A 14970-nucleotide genomic window follows, 5' to 3' on the forward strand; every position below is an offset into this window, starting at 1 on the left:
GTAGAGCTGAAAGGATAGTTCTTCTACACAAAATAGAAAAAGATATAGAGATAGGGAGTCTCTGATGAGCGGATATTTTATACACTTTTTGCCATCATTTTCATATAGTTTTTAGCATGTTTCATTTAAGTTTTATTATATTTTTATAGGTTTTAGTGCAAAATTCACACTTTTGGATTCTACTTTGAGTTTGTGTGTTTTTGTGCAATTTCAGGTTTTTTTTTTTGCTGAAATTGAGGAGCTGGAGCAAAAGTCTGATTCAGAGACAGAGAAAGTGTTGCAGATGCTGTCAGGATCTGACCTCCTTGCACTCGAAAGGGCTTTTCTGGAGCTACAAATGTCCAAATAGAGCGTTCTCAACGGCTATTGGAAAGCTAACATCCAGGGCTTTCCCATAAGGAGGCAGCCAGCATTCAACGCCCTAGAGCCCTCCTAACATGTGGCTTACTCTTTCGCTCAGCCCAAACACTCACCAAGTGGGCCCCGAAAGTGGATTTTCACACTAAAAGACTAATTTACCTTTCTTATGTAATCCTTAGTCATTAGTTTAGTAGTTAAAGGAGAAGATCACTCTTTTTTAAGGACTTTTGACACTTTACACGTTTTTCATTGTATTCTCTATCAGTATGAGTTTCTAAACCTCCTAGGTTGAGGCTAGGAGCTCTGCTGAGTTTTATGGATTAATAAAAGTACTACTGTTCAATCTCAATTCGTGTTTGATTCTCTATTCTAAGATGTATCTTCATTCTTCATCCTTATAAATACGTTGAACCGGCACAAGGATATCTCACTCTACATGGGTTCAAAGTGAGTCTTTCATCGGACAATGATGAACCACTAGCTTGATTATACATCTCTCAGACGGCTAATCCACGACTTCGTTGGGGACTTCTCGAGATACTAGTTCAACTAAGGCATGGGGAGATTAGAGTATTTGTGGTAAAGGCTAGAACCACAAGGCGCAGTGATGAGCGGATAATTTATACGCTTTTTGGCATTGTTTTTAGGTAGTTTTTAGTAAGTTCAAGCTACTTTTAGGGATGTTTTCATTAGTTTTTATGTTAAATTCACATTTATGGACTTTACTATGAGTTTGTGTATTTTTCTGTAATTTCAGGTAATTTCTGGCTGAAATTGAAGGACTTGAGCAAAACTGTGAAAAAGGCTGACAAAAGGACTGCTGATGCTGTTGGAATCTGACCTCCCTGAACTCGAAATGGATTTTCTGGAGCTACAGAACTCCAAATGGTGCGCTCTCAACGGCGTTAGAAAGTAGACATCCAGAGCTTTCCAGAAATATATAATAGTCCATACTTTATTCGGGAATTGACGACGTAAAGTGGCGCTCAACGCCAAGTACATGCTGCTGTCTGGAGTTAAACGCCAGAAACACGTCGCAACCCGGAGTTGAACGCCAGAAACACGCTATAACTCGGAGTTCAACTCCAATAAAAGCCTCAGCTCGTGGATAGATCAAGCTCAGCCCAAACATACACCAAGTGGGCCCCGAAAGTGAATTTATGCATCAATTACTTACTCATGTAAACCCTAGTAGCTAGTCTAGTATAAATAGGATAAGTTACTATTGTATTAGACATCTTTGGTCTCAGTTTTGTTTTATTCTTCATCTTAAAAGGCTATTGATCACATTTTAGGGGGCTGTCCAATCGGCCATGCCTGAACCTTTCACTTATGTATTTTCAACGGTGGAGTTTCTGCACACCATAGATTAAGGGTGTGGAGCTCTGCTGTACCTCAAGTTTTAATACAATTACCATTACTTTCTATTCAATTCTCTTTTATTCTTATTCCAAGATATACGTTGCACTTCAAACTTGATGAATGTGATGATCCGTGACACTCATCATCATTCTCACCTATGAACGCGCGTGACTGACAACCACTTCCGTTCTACCTTAGGTCGGGCGCATATCTCTTAGATTCCTCAACAGAATCTTCGTGGTATAAGCTAGATAGATGGCGACATTCATGGGAATCCGGAAAGTCTAACCTTGTATGTGGTATTCCGAGTAGGATTCCGGGAATCCGGAAGGTCTAACCTTGTCTGTGGTATTCCGAGTAGGATTCCGGTATTGAATGACTGTGATGAGCTTCAAACTCCTGAAGGCTGGGCGTTAGTGACAGACGCAAAAGAATCAAGGGATTCTATTCCAACCTGATTGAGAACCGACAGATGATTAGCCGTGCTGTGACAGAGCATTTGGACCATTTTCACTGAGAGGATGGGATGTAGCCATCGACAAGGGTGATGCCTCCAGACGATTAGCCATGCAGTGACAGCGCATAGGACCATTTTTCCGAGAGAATGAAAAGTAGCCATTGAAGACGGTGATGCCCTACATACAGCTTGCCATGGAAAGGAGTAAGAAGGATTGGATGAATGTAATAAGAAAGTAGAGATTCAAGAGGAGCATAGCATCTCCATACGCTTATCTGAAATTCCCACTATTGATTTACATAAGTATTTCTATCCCTTTTTGTTTTATTTATCTTTATTTATCCAATCTAATCACATATGACTTTATGAGTCAACTTAACTGGGATTTACAAGGTAACCATAGCTTGCTTCATACCAACAATCTCTGTGGGATCGACCCTTACTCACGTAAGGTATTACTTGGATGACCCAGTACACTTGCTGGTTAAGTTGAACGGAGTTGTGATCACATGTGCCATTACCAGGGATTATTAAGATCCCAATTCATCACACCATGATCTCTTTGGGGTATTTTTGATAGAGCCATTAAATAAATCTCATGCAAATACAAAGAGAATGAATCACAATTTCGTCCACCAAGTTTTTGGCGCCGTTGCCGGGGATTGTTCGAGTATGGACAACTGACGGTTCATCTTGTTGCTCAGATTAGGTAATTTTCTTTTCAAAAACTCTTTCAAAACTTTTCTTTTTCGTTTTTCCAAAATTTTTTTCGAAAAAAAATTAATAAAAATCCAAAAAAATTTATTAAAATCATAAAAATAAAAAAATATATTTTGTGCTTCTTGTTTGAGTCTTGAGTCAACTTTTAAGTTTGGTGTCAATTGCATGCTTTAAAATTTTTTTTCTTGCATTTTTCGAAAATTCCGTGCATTCATAGTGTTCTTCATGATCTTCAAGTTGTTCTTGACAAGTCTTTTTGTTTGATCTTGATGTTTTCTTATTTTGTGTTGTTTGTTGTTTTTCATATGCATTTTTCATTTGTTAGAGTCCATGCATTAAAGATTTCTAAGTTTGGTGTCTTGCATATTTTCTTTGCACAAAAAATTTTTCAAAAATATGTTCTTGATGTTTATCATGATCTTCAAAGTGTTCTTGGTGTTCATCTTGACATTCATAGTGTTCTTGCATGCATTAAGTGTTTTGATCCAAAATTTTCATGTTTTGGGTCATAATTGTGTTTTTCTCTCTCATAATTAAAATATTCAAAAAAATCAAAAAAAAATATCTTTTCCCTATTTTTCTCATAATTTTCAAAAATTTGAGTTGATTTAGTAAAAAATTTTCAAAATTAGTTGTTTCTTACAAGTCAAGTCAAATTTTCAATTTTAAAAATCTTATCTAGTCAAATATATCGAGGCCAATTTGAAGACGGCAAGGTGCTTCACAGTTACTTTGTACGACAGGGACAACTCCGAGTACACGGTCGCAGAGACGACTCCTACTGGTTCTTTCTCGCGGGGTAGCTACAGGGTCTCACTTGAATCTCAGACATGTGATTGCGGATACTTCCAGGCACTTCATTTCCCGTGTCCACACGCACTGGCATGCTGTGCCTACTCACGAGTCACTTGGCACTCCTACGTCCACCCTGTGTATCGACTCAGCAACGTTTTTAGTGTTTATCGAATTGGATTCAGACCTCCAATCCCAGAGGATTTCTGACCACCATATGATGATCTGACAATGATACCGGATCCGAACAAGAGGCGTGCAAGGGAGGGTCGTCCCAGGTCTACTCGGATACAGACAAATATAGACGAGGCAGATCCGAACCGGCCTAAGAGATGCGGCTTATGTCGGCAACCCGGACATACTCGTTGGAGCTGCCCACAGGTCGGAGGACCCAGGCATACAATCAGAGATGGGTAGGATTGGTGCTGTGTTGTTAGATGTACTACTGTCCATTGTTCAGACTTTTATTTTTTAAGGAAAAAAATGTTCAAGTTATAAGTGCGTTGTATGTCCTTTTTTTTAACGACTGTGAACTATTTCATAACATAATATTCCATGAAGAAGTACGTAGTAAACACAATAAATTAAAGTTTATAATTTAACGAAATTTGCAAGGTAAGTAATGGAACTAATATAAATAAGCGAAGTAAAATAGTTCTCATAGTGATTGATACAATTTAACCACTAAGAAACAAACACACACATCAGCTGATAAACTAAATGACCCTACGATACAACACTCATAACCGAAATACATAAAGATAAATATGTAGCATACGACACCGACAATGAAATAACAAACATCACGATACACAAATCATCTAAACAGGTGCGATCCCGTGAAGCAACGTCGTGGAACCCGTGTCCTATGACCTCTCCGGATCAGCGGCTCATCATCCTCTATCTCATCCTCCTCATCCTCCGGGGCTGGCTGTGCAAGTCTCGTAGGCTGGACATGTAACGGCCGGGATGAAGAAGGCCTGGCAACTGAATGTGACCCAGCAGAAACTGGGGAAGGTGGTGTACCGCCCAAGGCAAAGTAGTCAGCAGGAGGTACGGATAGAGGCTCATTCAGATCTACATCTAAATGTGCCTGTGACCCCGACGTCTGACCCCCTCGACGGCCAGCCTCATCCTCCTGCATGATGGCAGTGATCTCATCTAGGAAGTGCTCTCCACTGTACTTTGCATCAAGACCATCACCGGCAAGAAAGTCTGAAAACATGGTGTCCGGACTCACTCATGGTGTACTTTCCTGAAATGTCTGGTCGTGACTGGGGACACCGACAAAGTAATCTCCGAGTGGCCCCTCTCCTAGTCCAGCGTCAACATGGGCCGAAGGATCTCCCATACTCGACCCATACCACTCTCTACTAGCTCCGCCAGCATCGGGTATAACAACCCCCTGAGCAGCCCCCTGCAACGGCATCGTCACGATGATCACCCCCAACGTGGTGCGCTGCAGGCCCTTTCCGTCTGCCTCTACGACCTCGTGCTCGACGACAACCCCTACCTGCCTGGTCACCCTCCTCGATAGCCTAGTCCAGCCACCTCCACACCCAGTCGCTACTCGTGTCCCTACACGAGCTCTCCTGTCAACCCGACGCCTATCAGGAACGTCATTAACTAGGTCCATGTCGGGAACTGTACCGACACCCCTCTGTGTCGCCTCTACTGAAATAGGAATGTCTCTAAGATCCCCCAAGTACATCTCTGGTGACAAGAACCTCTTTCCGTGTTGACGCCACCAGTCCAAGAAGTCATGTGAAGGACCCGGGTCCGCAACAACGTCAAACCGAAGCACGTGTTCCGCACGTGTCTCCCAGTGTAGATGCCAGTGCTGCAACTGGTGCAGGAACCAACAATCACCCCCTCTACCATCCTTCGACATCAAGAAGTCGATGTTCAGGGCCGGACGGGGGCAAGCCTGTACACCTCCAAACTGCGGTAACACCCTATCAACCTGGTGCCACTCAACCACGGCAAAATATATCAGCGACGTGACAAAACGCCATAAAGTCGTATGATGAGGCTCCAATACCTCCGGATGGACAACCTGAACGACCTCGGGTGTGCTATATGGCATCCATATAAACTGAAAAAAGCAACTCGAATACATTAGAAGATAAATTTATCTATAACTAAATTTACATTGACTAAGCAAAGGAGGTTTGCATACTCACATCCCTAGGCTGTAACATGTCGATCCTCAGCCGAGTCATCTGCACCCGAGGTCCCTTCTTGCTAACGCCAGGATTGTAACCTGACCACCTGTAAAGGTCGTTAAGATACGAAGTCAATCATTAATGTGACGAAATAGTATAACATTACAGGCGACAACTTAAATAAATAGATTAAGTAAACATAATATAATGAGATAGTCGTACTTGGATGCCAGGGGCCAGCTAAACGAATCATACCCATCAGGCCGAAATCTAGGAAACCGCCAAAATATCCAAGACTGAAGTAACTGTAATGGCCCAGCTAACTTCACGACATGTCTGTTGGCCACTCGGCACATACACCGGTACAACCATGCAAGCGCCGCCGACCCCCAACTGTAGCCACCCATCTCCTTAAGCCTAGCCACATACGGTAGCCATCTGATGTAAATACGATTGCCGGACTTGTCGGCAAATAGCTGGGTGCCCAACAACATCATGATATAAGCACGGGCAAAGCGCCTAACTGTCGCCTCATCGGCCCCCTCGGGACACTCTCCAAAAGTCTCCGGAACCAGGTGCAGTTCACTGCGAACTTTTGAATTTGGCTTGGGGGAGGTAACACACCGAGCAACTCCTAGAACCACTGCCAAGCTGGCCTGCCACCCTGTATGTATACGTGAAAATCTGTCAGGCAATCGCTGACGTAATGTCCGTCCACTGGCAACCCTAACTGGTACGCCACGTCTTGAAGTGTGATCGTGCACTCTCTGAACAGCATGTGGAAAGTGTGCGTCTCCGGATGCCACCTCTCGACGAATGCACTCACAAGCGACTCGTCTAATCAGAACCATCTGTCGTTCAGTCTCGCAAGATGGTATAATCCGGCCATCTGCAAGTACGGAACGTACCTCTCATCGAGTCGCATTCCCTGCTGCCGCCGCATACTCGATATGCAACGCCAGGGCTGCTCATTACATGGACCACATGATTAGAACAAATTCAAATACCGGTTATAAATATAAATCAGGACATAAACAGCTAATAAATACCACATGCAAAACGAGATATATTAAACCACTAGCAAAACCGCATAGTCAAACCGCATCCAAAAAACCACTAGAAACACACCAGCCTCAAACCGCATACAAAAAACAACTAGCATAAACCACGGGCTATTCCACTTACAAAAACCACCGGCCGAAACCACTCAAATTAAAAACTACCAATACCACCTACGTAAACCGCTAACATAAACCATCAACAAAACCGCATACAAAACCACTATACAAAACCGCATGCAAAACCTCTTATATAAACCACTAGCAATACCACTTTAATAAACCACTCTCATATAGTAATAACAAAAAACCACTAAACATATACCACTATCAAAAACGACTAACCTCGTCGTTGATCACCCTGGCGATATGAGCGACTCCATCCAAACGATACAGCCTTCCCGGATCGTCCCCCATCTCGTCAATATGCCTCTCGAGTCTTTGTCGTACAGATTTTGGGTCATTTTCTCTGGAATTTGGTGGGGTATGAGAAATGGAAACTGATTCGAATGAGCTTGGTTCGAACTCCTTATATAGGCAACTCACTAGTAATTCGAATCAACTAAATTCGAATTACCTAAAGTCACCAACAATGAATAATTCGAATCCATATGATTCGAACTTTTTAGGGTGTGTTTGGCAAACACGTTGATGAAGAAAGAAGTGCGTTTGAGCTTCTTGAAAGTTTCACTTTTATGTTTGGCAATTTTTTTCTTTCTAAACGCAGAAACGATTCTGCCTCTAAACCCACGTTGAGAAGAAGCTAAAATTTGTAGCTTCTGCGTTTCACGTTCATGGTTGTTGATTACTTTTAGAAAATTAGATGAAAATTTTTTTTCTTTTTTACCAACCTTACCCTTTATTTTCTTCTATAAGAAGGATACCAATAACTATAAGCTTCACTGTGTAGTTCTTTCTACTTTTTCATAGTTCTTTCTTATATTTTTTTCCATCAAAATCGTTCATATTTGTTTCAATCACTAGTAAATTGAATATTTTAATTTTTTATTATTTTTAGTATTCATTTTCATATTTTAATTTTTAGTGTTATGATTTATGATGTTATGTTTTTATCTGAGTTTTTTTGATCATTTTCTATACTATTTTTTATATGTATATTTTTTATGAATTTTTTTTGACTTTGTTTATATGATTTTTTATTTATTTTATTGTATTTTTTTATTCATATGACAAATATTGTTGATTTTTTTTATTTTTTATAGTGCTATAATTTTTCAGGTATTTTATTAATTTTTATGATTTTTTTATTATTTTTTGTTCATATGAATTCTTTTTTTTCTATCTTTTACTACATTGTATTTATATTGTGTATAAAATTTTTTTATTTATTTTATTTATATGTATTTTATTTAGTTTTTATTGTATTTTTTTTGTTCATATGATATATGTGGTTGATTTTATAAAATTTTTATTATTTTTTAATCTGTATGATTTTTTTTCTATTTTTTGATGTACTCTATCTTTGTTTTATATTAATTTTTTTATTTTTTATTTTGATTTTGTAAAATTTGTAATTGTAATTAATATATACTACGTTTATTATCCAAATTTTGTATAATATAAACTATGATTCTATAAAAAAGGACAAAATAAATAAAAAATTAATTATAAGTAACAATAGAGCCATAAATAACGAAAATTTATAGTTCAAAATAATACTAAATTAAAGAGTACGGATAATATTAGAAAAAGTATAGAATATTTTTTTTGTTTAACATTATAAAATTTATAGTACTCTCTTTCATAATTTTTTTATTATATTTATTTATTTATATAATAAATATTTTTTATATTATTTTTGTTATGTTATGTTTTTGCATGTATATAAAAAATAAATTGATGTCTCTTTTAGTAATTTTTCATCTAAAAGTGATTTTGAATAGTATAATCCAAACAACATTTATTTTGCTATAATCAATTTTGATACAAATATTGCCAAACATAAATCACGTTAACCCAAACTTACTTTTCATCAAAATTAATTTTGTAAAATCAATTTTATGCAAACTCACTTTTACAAACAGAAATCCAAACACACACTTAGTGTCATGTTCCCCTACTAATTCGAATTGATATAATTCGAATTATGCTATTCTAATTCGAAAAATCTTGATTCGAATTACATGCAATTTTCTATGCTCTTAATTCGAAGTATGTTGTTTTGAATTACTTGCAAATATAGTTCGAATTATGTTGATTCGAATTACATAAAAATAATCATTAGTTGAATGCTAAAAAATTTTTCATTTTAGCTGATTTAGGTAAAAAAATTTTCCGCCTAACTTATTTGCGTTTTTTATCCTAAAAATTAATATCGACAATAAAAATCGATAGTGATAAAGACTTTATTTATTATCACTCTCCATGTATGTACATACGTGTCAATCAATGTGTACCTACTTACACGAAGACACTAAATGAGATTTTAAAGTTAGAGAACCGGAGACAGTTGAAGTTATTAAACACAGTATGATAAATTTGGTAGTAAGTTAGTTGCTGTTCAAACAACATGATTCTAGAACCCCACCTCCTTGATTAATTAATTAAGTTATTATCATTCCTACCTTAATATTAATATTTTAATAATATCTTTAGCATATAAATATAGTGTAAGGAAGGGACATTCATTCATTCATCACCTTCTTTTATATATCATCTCATCAAAGCACTTGTTGGTTTCAGCTTTAATTTCCTTCCTTCCCAACAACATGGACTTTCCTCTTCTACTACCCATCTTTGCTATACTTAATGTGAGAGCTTAATACTACTTCCTTTTTTCTTCTTTTTATTTGCTTCACTTTTATTTGTGTAAGTGATGAAGTGAATCATTATTTGGAGTGAGTGCAAGTTCAAATATACTATTACTATATATATATATATATATATATATATATAGTTCAAGTTCATATGCTCATGCTCAGATCAATTTGTTACCTTTTTTTAGAAAGCTTTAATTTCAAACTACAATTTTTAGTTGAATTCTTTCTATTACAGGAATGTTAAGACGGTAAATTTTGTAATGTATATTCATTAATTAATTATTATTAATATTTTTAATAATATAAAATTATATCTAATAATATAAGATCACTTATTTTTTTTATTAGTTAAGCACGGTCCAAATTTTAGTAAAAACATTAGTCCTTAGATTTTCTCATAGTATATATTATTTGTTTATTGTTTATGGTAGAATACTAGAATAGTTTATGATTATTTTAATAATATAATAATTAATTATTTCAGTTAGTTGTGGTAGCAACCCATGGTGGTGCCTTATCTCCTGAACTTTACTGGAAGTCAGTGCTTCCCACAACACCCATGCCAAAAGCCATCACTAATATCTTGCACCCTGGTAAGTCTTCATACTCTATCTTCAAACTATATATATACACTACTACTCCATTTTAAATTAATTATTTTTTATTTTTATTTTTATTTTATTACAAATTAAGTGTCATTTTCTAATTTCGAAAAATGATTAATTATTTTTTACATATTATATTCTACTCATATTAAATAGAAAAGTACAATTAGAAGAAGAAGACTAATAGAAAGAGAAAATAGTACTAATAAAAAGAGAAAATAATATTAGATATATTTTTGTCTTTCTCTTTTAATTATTTATGTTTTCAACGGAAAAGAGACTGTTAGTTGAAAATAGTAAGGAATGTAAAATATTTTTCTTTCATATTATAAATAATTTTTTCTTTTCTTTCGTATTATATATAATTGTTTACTTTCATGGTAAAATATTTTTTTAAAAAATAATGGAAATATTTTTATTTCTAATAATAGTAATTAATAGTCTAAATAATAAAACTTGTAAGGAATGTAAAGTTATGGATATACACTATTAACAAAAATCATTTTTAATGGAAATAACATAATAATTATTATATACCTTATTTATCTTATATTTTTATAATAATTATGTATTTGTTGTTATTATTATATATTATAATGGTAATTATATTTTTTTATCATTGAAAAAATCTTTACTAATAATTATTGTCATTACTACATATTATAATAATATTATATATATAGTTGCACAATAGATGAAAATATTTGAAATTTAGATTCTCTAAATTTTAGATTTTACTTTAAAAGATAAAGTGTAATTTTTTATTATTTATTTTATAAATAAAATTAAAAAAATTTATGAGAAAAACAATATTTAAAAATAAAAAATTATATTTTACCTTTTAAAATGAAAATTCAAAATTTAGAGATCTAAATTTAAATATTTGTTATTAAAGTTTGAAAGTCGTATATTGATAATAAATCATTGGAACCTTTTTTTATTTTTTACTGTTTTTTATTTATAAATTTATACTCTGTTTTTTTCAAAAGAAAAAGTAAAGTATGAAAATACGCACCGTACATCGTATATGAATTTTAATTACTGGTTATCATTTGTTAATTACTGCAAAGAATTAATTAAGAATGAGGTTAATTGTTAAACTTGATTTGCAGATTGGAGGGAAGAGAAAAGCACATATGTGGGTGTAGGGAAAGGTGGTGTGAACGTGCAAGCAGGGAAAGGAAAGCCCGGGGGCACTGCAGTCAACGTTGGCCACGGAGGGGTCCACGTTAACACCGGAAAAGGGACCAATGTCAACGTTGGTGGCAAAGGTGGAGTTAGCGTCCATGCCCCAGGTACAAATACACATGAATTGTGTGTAAAGTCTAAAAGAGTTAAGATTGTTTATTTTATAATAAAAATAATATTGAAAAAAAAAATAAAAATATTACGTGCAAAGTACATTTTTCACAAGATTAACTTAATTTTCTTAAATATTTGTTATATGTAAATAATATACGGGTAAAAATATATCCTTTTTATAATATAAAAAATAATAAAAATATTATTTATATACTAAAATCAACTATAAAAATTAGTCACAAATATACGTATTCTTTAACTTATTTTTAATGTATATTTATATTTTAAATATATATTTTATATTAATAATTAATTTTAATATATACCTGAAATTTTTAAATAATAAAATTTTTTTAAATGATTTAATATATTTGATTAAATTATCATCTAATAATTTTAATTATCAATTTTATATAATCACTATGTACACAAAAATATATATTATTTAATTTATTTTTAATATATATTTTATATTTAACATATATTTTATACTAGTGACTAATTTTAATGTATACTTAATATAGTAAAACTATTATTCAGATAAAAAAAACTATACGCAAATTTTCGCTATTTTTAACTCCTCTTATTTTTTATAATCATTTTTAATATAAAAAAGAAAATGTTTTACGCATATATATATATATATATATATATATAAAAGATCTCAATAAGTAATAGGAAAAGTATAGGTAGACAATAAAAATATTAAGCAATGTGAACAGTGAATATATTAGATGTTTATTTTATTAGGTGTGCGGATGATTATTCTAATATTAAAATTTAGGTGAATAATTTTAAAATATAGTGTATTTTTATTTGATTAGTAGTTGTTTATGTTGTTCAAGAAAATAATTGGTTATCTAGTATTACCCTAAGTAACATAAATAACTAAGAAATTATAATTTAAATGACATAATTTTTTCATATTTATTTATAGATCACAAATTTGAGTCTCATTCTTAACTTTAAAAAAGAAAATAATAAGTAATACTATAAAAGTAATAAGCGTGTTACTTGTGAGTCAGGGAAGCGTGGTGGTACAAATGTGAATGTAGGTGGAGGAAGAGGAGTATCAGTGAACACAGGCCATGGTCATAAGGGAAAGCCTGTGTATGTTGGAGTTGGACCACATTCTCCATTTCTTTACAACTATGCTGCTTCTGAGACCCAGTTGCATGATGACCCCAACGTCGCACTCTTCTTCTTACAAAACGATTTGCATCCCGGAACCAAATTCAACCTCCACTTTACCAAGACCACCGACGCCGCCGCCACCTTCTTGCCCCGCGAAGTGGCAGACTCGCTACCCTTTTCATCCAACAAAGTGGAAGATGTTTTCAACAAGTTCTCCGTGGAGCCTCAATCAGATGAAGCTAATGCCATCAAGAACACCATCAAGGAATGCGAGGAGCCAGGTAAAACATGTTTCGATTAAACGCCTATTTCAAATTTGAATTTCAAAGTCCACATTATCTGTAGCTCTTAACATATTTTTCATAAAAAAATATAAAAAAATCAACCATCATAAACTTTTATATAGATTGTTAGAATATAATTAAGATCAATTAGGATCAATTAGCATATCTGGATATTTATTATAGAATATTACGTTTTTATTGTTACGATTTTCTTAGTACCTATAAATATCATTTTATATTGTATCATTCCATACAACTTGAATATACTCAATAATACTAATTAATCTTAATTATATTCTAACATAGATATATTATTTAATTTATTTTTATGTGTATTTTGTATTTAAATATGTATCTTATATTAGTGTAGCTAATTTAGTAATTGTTTTTAGTATACATTAGTAGTAAGGTTAAAAAAAATATATGTACACACCAAAAATTACTATCAAATCTGTCACAATATATATAAAATTTATTTTTAATATATATTTTATATTAATAATTAATTTTAGTATATTATTAATATAATTGAAAATTATAAATATGTTACACAAAATTCTTAAAAATTCAATGGTGAATCTATTGACTTAGGATGATAGATCCTTGATTTATATATTCTAATATCATTATATATTTACTTTATTATTATATTACCAGGGATTAAAGGTGAAGAGAAGTATTGTGCAACTTCATTAGAATCTATGGTAGATTTCAGCACTTCGAAACTTGGAAAAGATGTTGATCTAGTGTCTACCGAAATAAGCAAAGAAACAAAGCTGCAGAGTTACAACGTTGCACCCGGTGTGAAGAAGATAAACCATGGGAATAAAGCTGTTGTGTGCCACAAACAGAATTATCCTTATGCTGTGTTTTATTGCCACAAGACAGAAACTATCATGGCTTTCAAGGTGCCTTTGGAGGGTGCTGATGGAAGCAGAGTTAAGGCCGCCGCCGTCTGCCACACCGATACCTCTGGATGGAACCCCAAGCATTTGGCTTTTCAAGTGCTGAAAGTTAAGCCTGGAACACCAGTGTGCCACTTCCTTCCTGAGGATCATGTTGTCTGGGTTTCCAACTAGATGTGCCATTTAATTTGTGTAAGCTTATGAATAATAACTAGTATCATATTACCGGTGTAACATTTGCTATAGAACTTGATTTGAATGTTTTTTTTTTTTTAGAATTCGTATAGTAGTTATCTGCATAAAAATGTTTTTACGTAAAAATGATAGTTAAGATCGATATTAACACGTTGTAATTTCAATAATTATTGGCTATCATTTTTACACATAAAAATATTTTTATGTAAATAGCTACCATTACATATATATAATCTTGATTGCTAGTGTTTTGTGTGGTTTTCTTGCACATTACCTAGCTTATTATTATGTAGAATTTAGATATGATATATAGTATATGATATATCATCATATGTATTTTATGAATATTTATACTTCATATTATATGATATATTAATTATTGTGGCTTCATCATTATTGTTCTCCTACAGATATGCATGGAAAACTGTTATTAAAAAATTTTGTGTAAGTTTGGCTGTGTATTCTCCTGAAAAAAACACACGCACGCACGCTCACAAGTAAAGTGATTTATTTCTTGATTCAAAATTCCATTATAAATCAAATAATATTCAATCCAATCCAATTTACTTTAAATAGGTTTCATTTTGATAGATTTTTTCGTTCAGTTGGCTTAAAATTGTTATCAAATTTATAAAACTCAATTTTGACAATTGCATCAAATTACAAGTAATAAAAAGTAAATAAAAAAATTGTCATTCTCTTATTAGCTTCAAGACTAATTCAAATACTAGTTCAATTGAATTCATCTATTTAGACTACTCAATAAGATGATTAATTTGAAAAATAACAAAATATCAAAGATAAAAATCATAAAATAAAGAAACAATAGATCAATAGTAGGAGTTAGGATG

At 33.4% G+C, this 14970-nt stretch overlaps 1 protein-coding gene across 1 annotated transcript; it reads left to right on the forward strand.

Moving 5' to 3' along the window:
• The first annotated feature begins 9525 nt into the window (after positions 1-9525).
• On the forward strand, positions 9526-14509 carry LOC130955740 (BURP domain protein RD22-like). Its single transcript, XM_057882693.1, has 5 exons — positions 9526-9685; positions 10179-10287; positions 11412-11594; positions 12627-13016; positions 13677-14509. Exons 1-5 carry the CDS (start codon positions 9644-9646, stop codon positions 14096-14098), a joined length of 1146 nt encoding a protein of 381 aa, XP_057738676.1. The 5' UTR covers positions 9526-9643; the 3' UTR covers positions 14099-14509.
• The last annotated feature ends 461 nt before the right edge of the window (positions 14510-14970 follow it).

The sequence above is a fragment of the Arachis stenosperma genome, chromosome 10 (assembly GCF_014773155.1).
Source record: "Arachis stenosperma cultivar V10309 chromosome 10, arast.V10309.gnm1.PFL2, whole genome shotgun sequence".
Lineage (NCBI taxonomy): Eukaryota > Viridiplantae > Streptophyta > Magnoliopsida > Fabales > Fabaceae > Arachis > Arachis stenosperma.

Excerpts from the sequence above, each read along its gene's own strand:
- LOC130955740 (XM_057882693.1), top strand. The coding sequence starts at position 9,644 with ATGGACTTTCCTCTTCTACTACCCATCTTTGCTATACTTAAT. Across the intron at positions 9,686-10,178 it reads CCATCTTTGCTATACTTAAT|TTAGTTGTGGTAGCAACCCA; the intron begins GTGAGAGCTTAA and ends TAATTATTTCAG. Across the intron at positions 11,595-12,626 it reads AGTTAGCGTCCATGCCCCAG|GGAAGCGTGGTGGTACAAAT; the intron begins GTACAAATACAC and ends CTTGTGAGTCAG.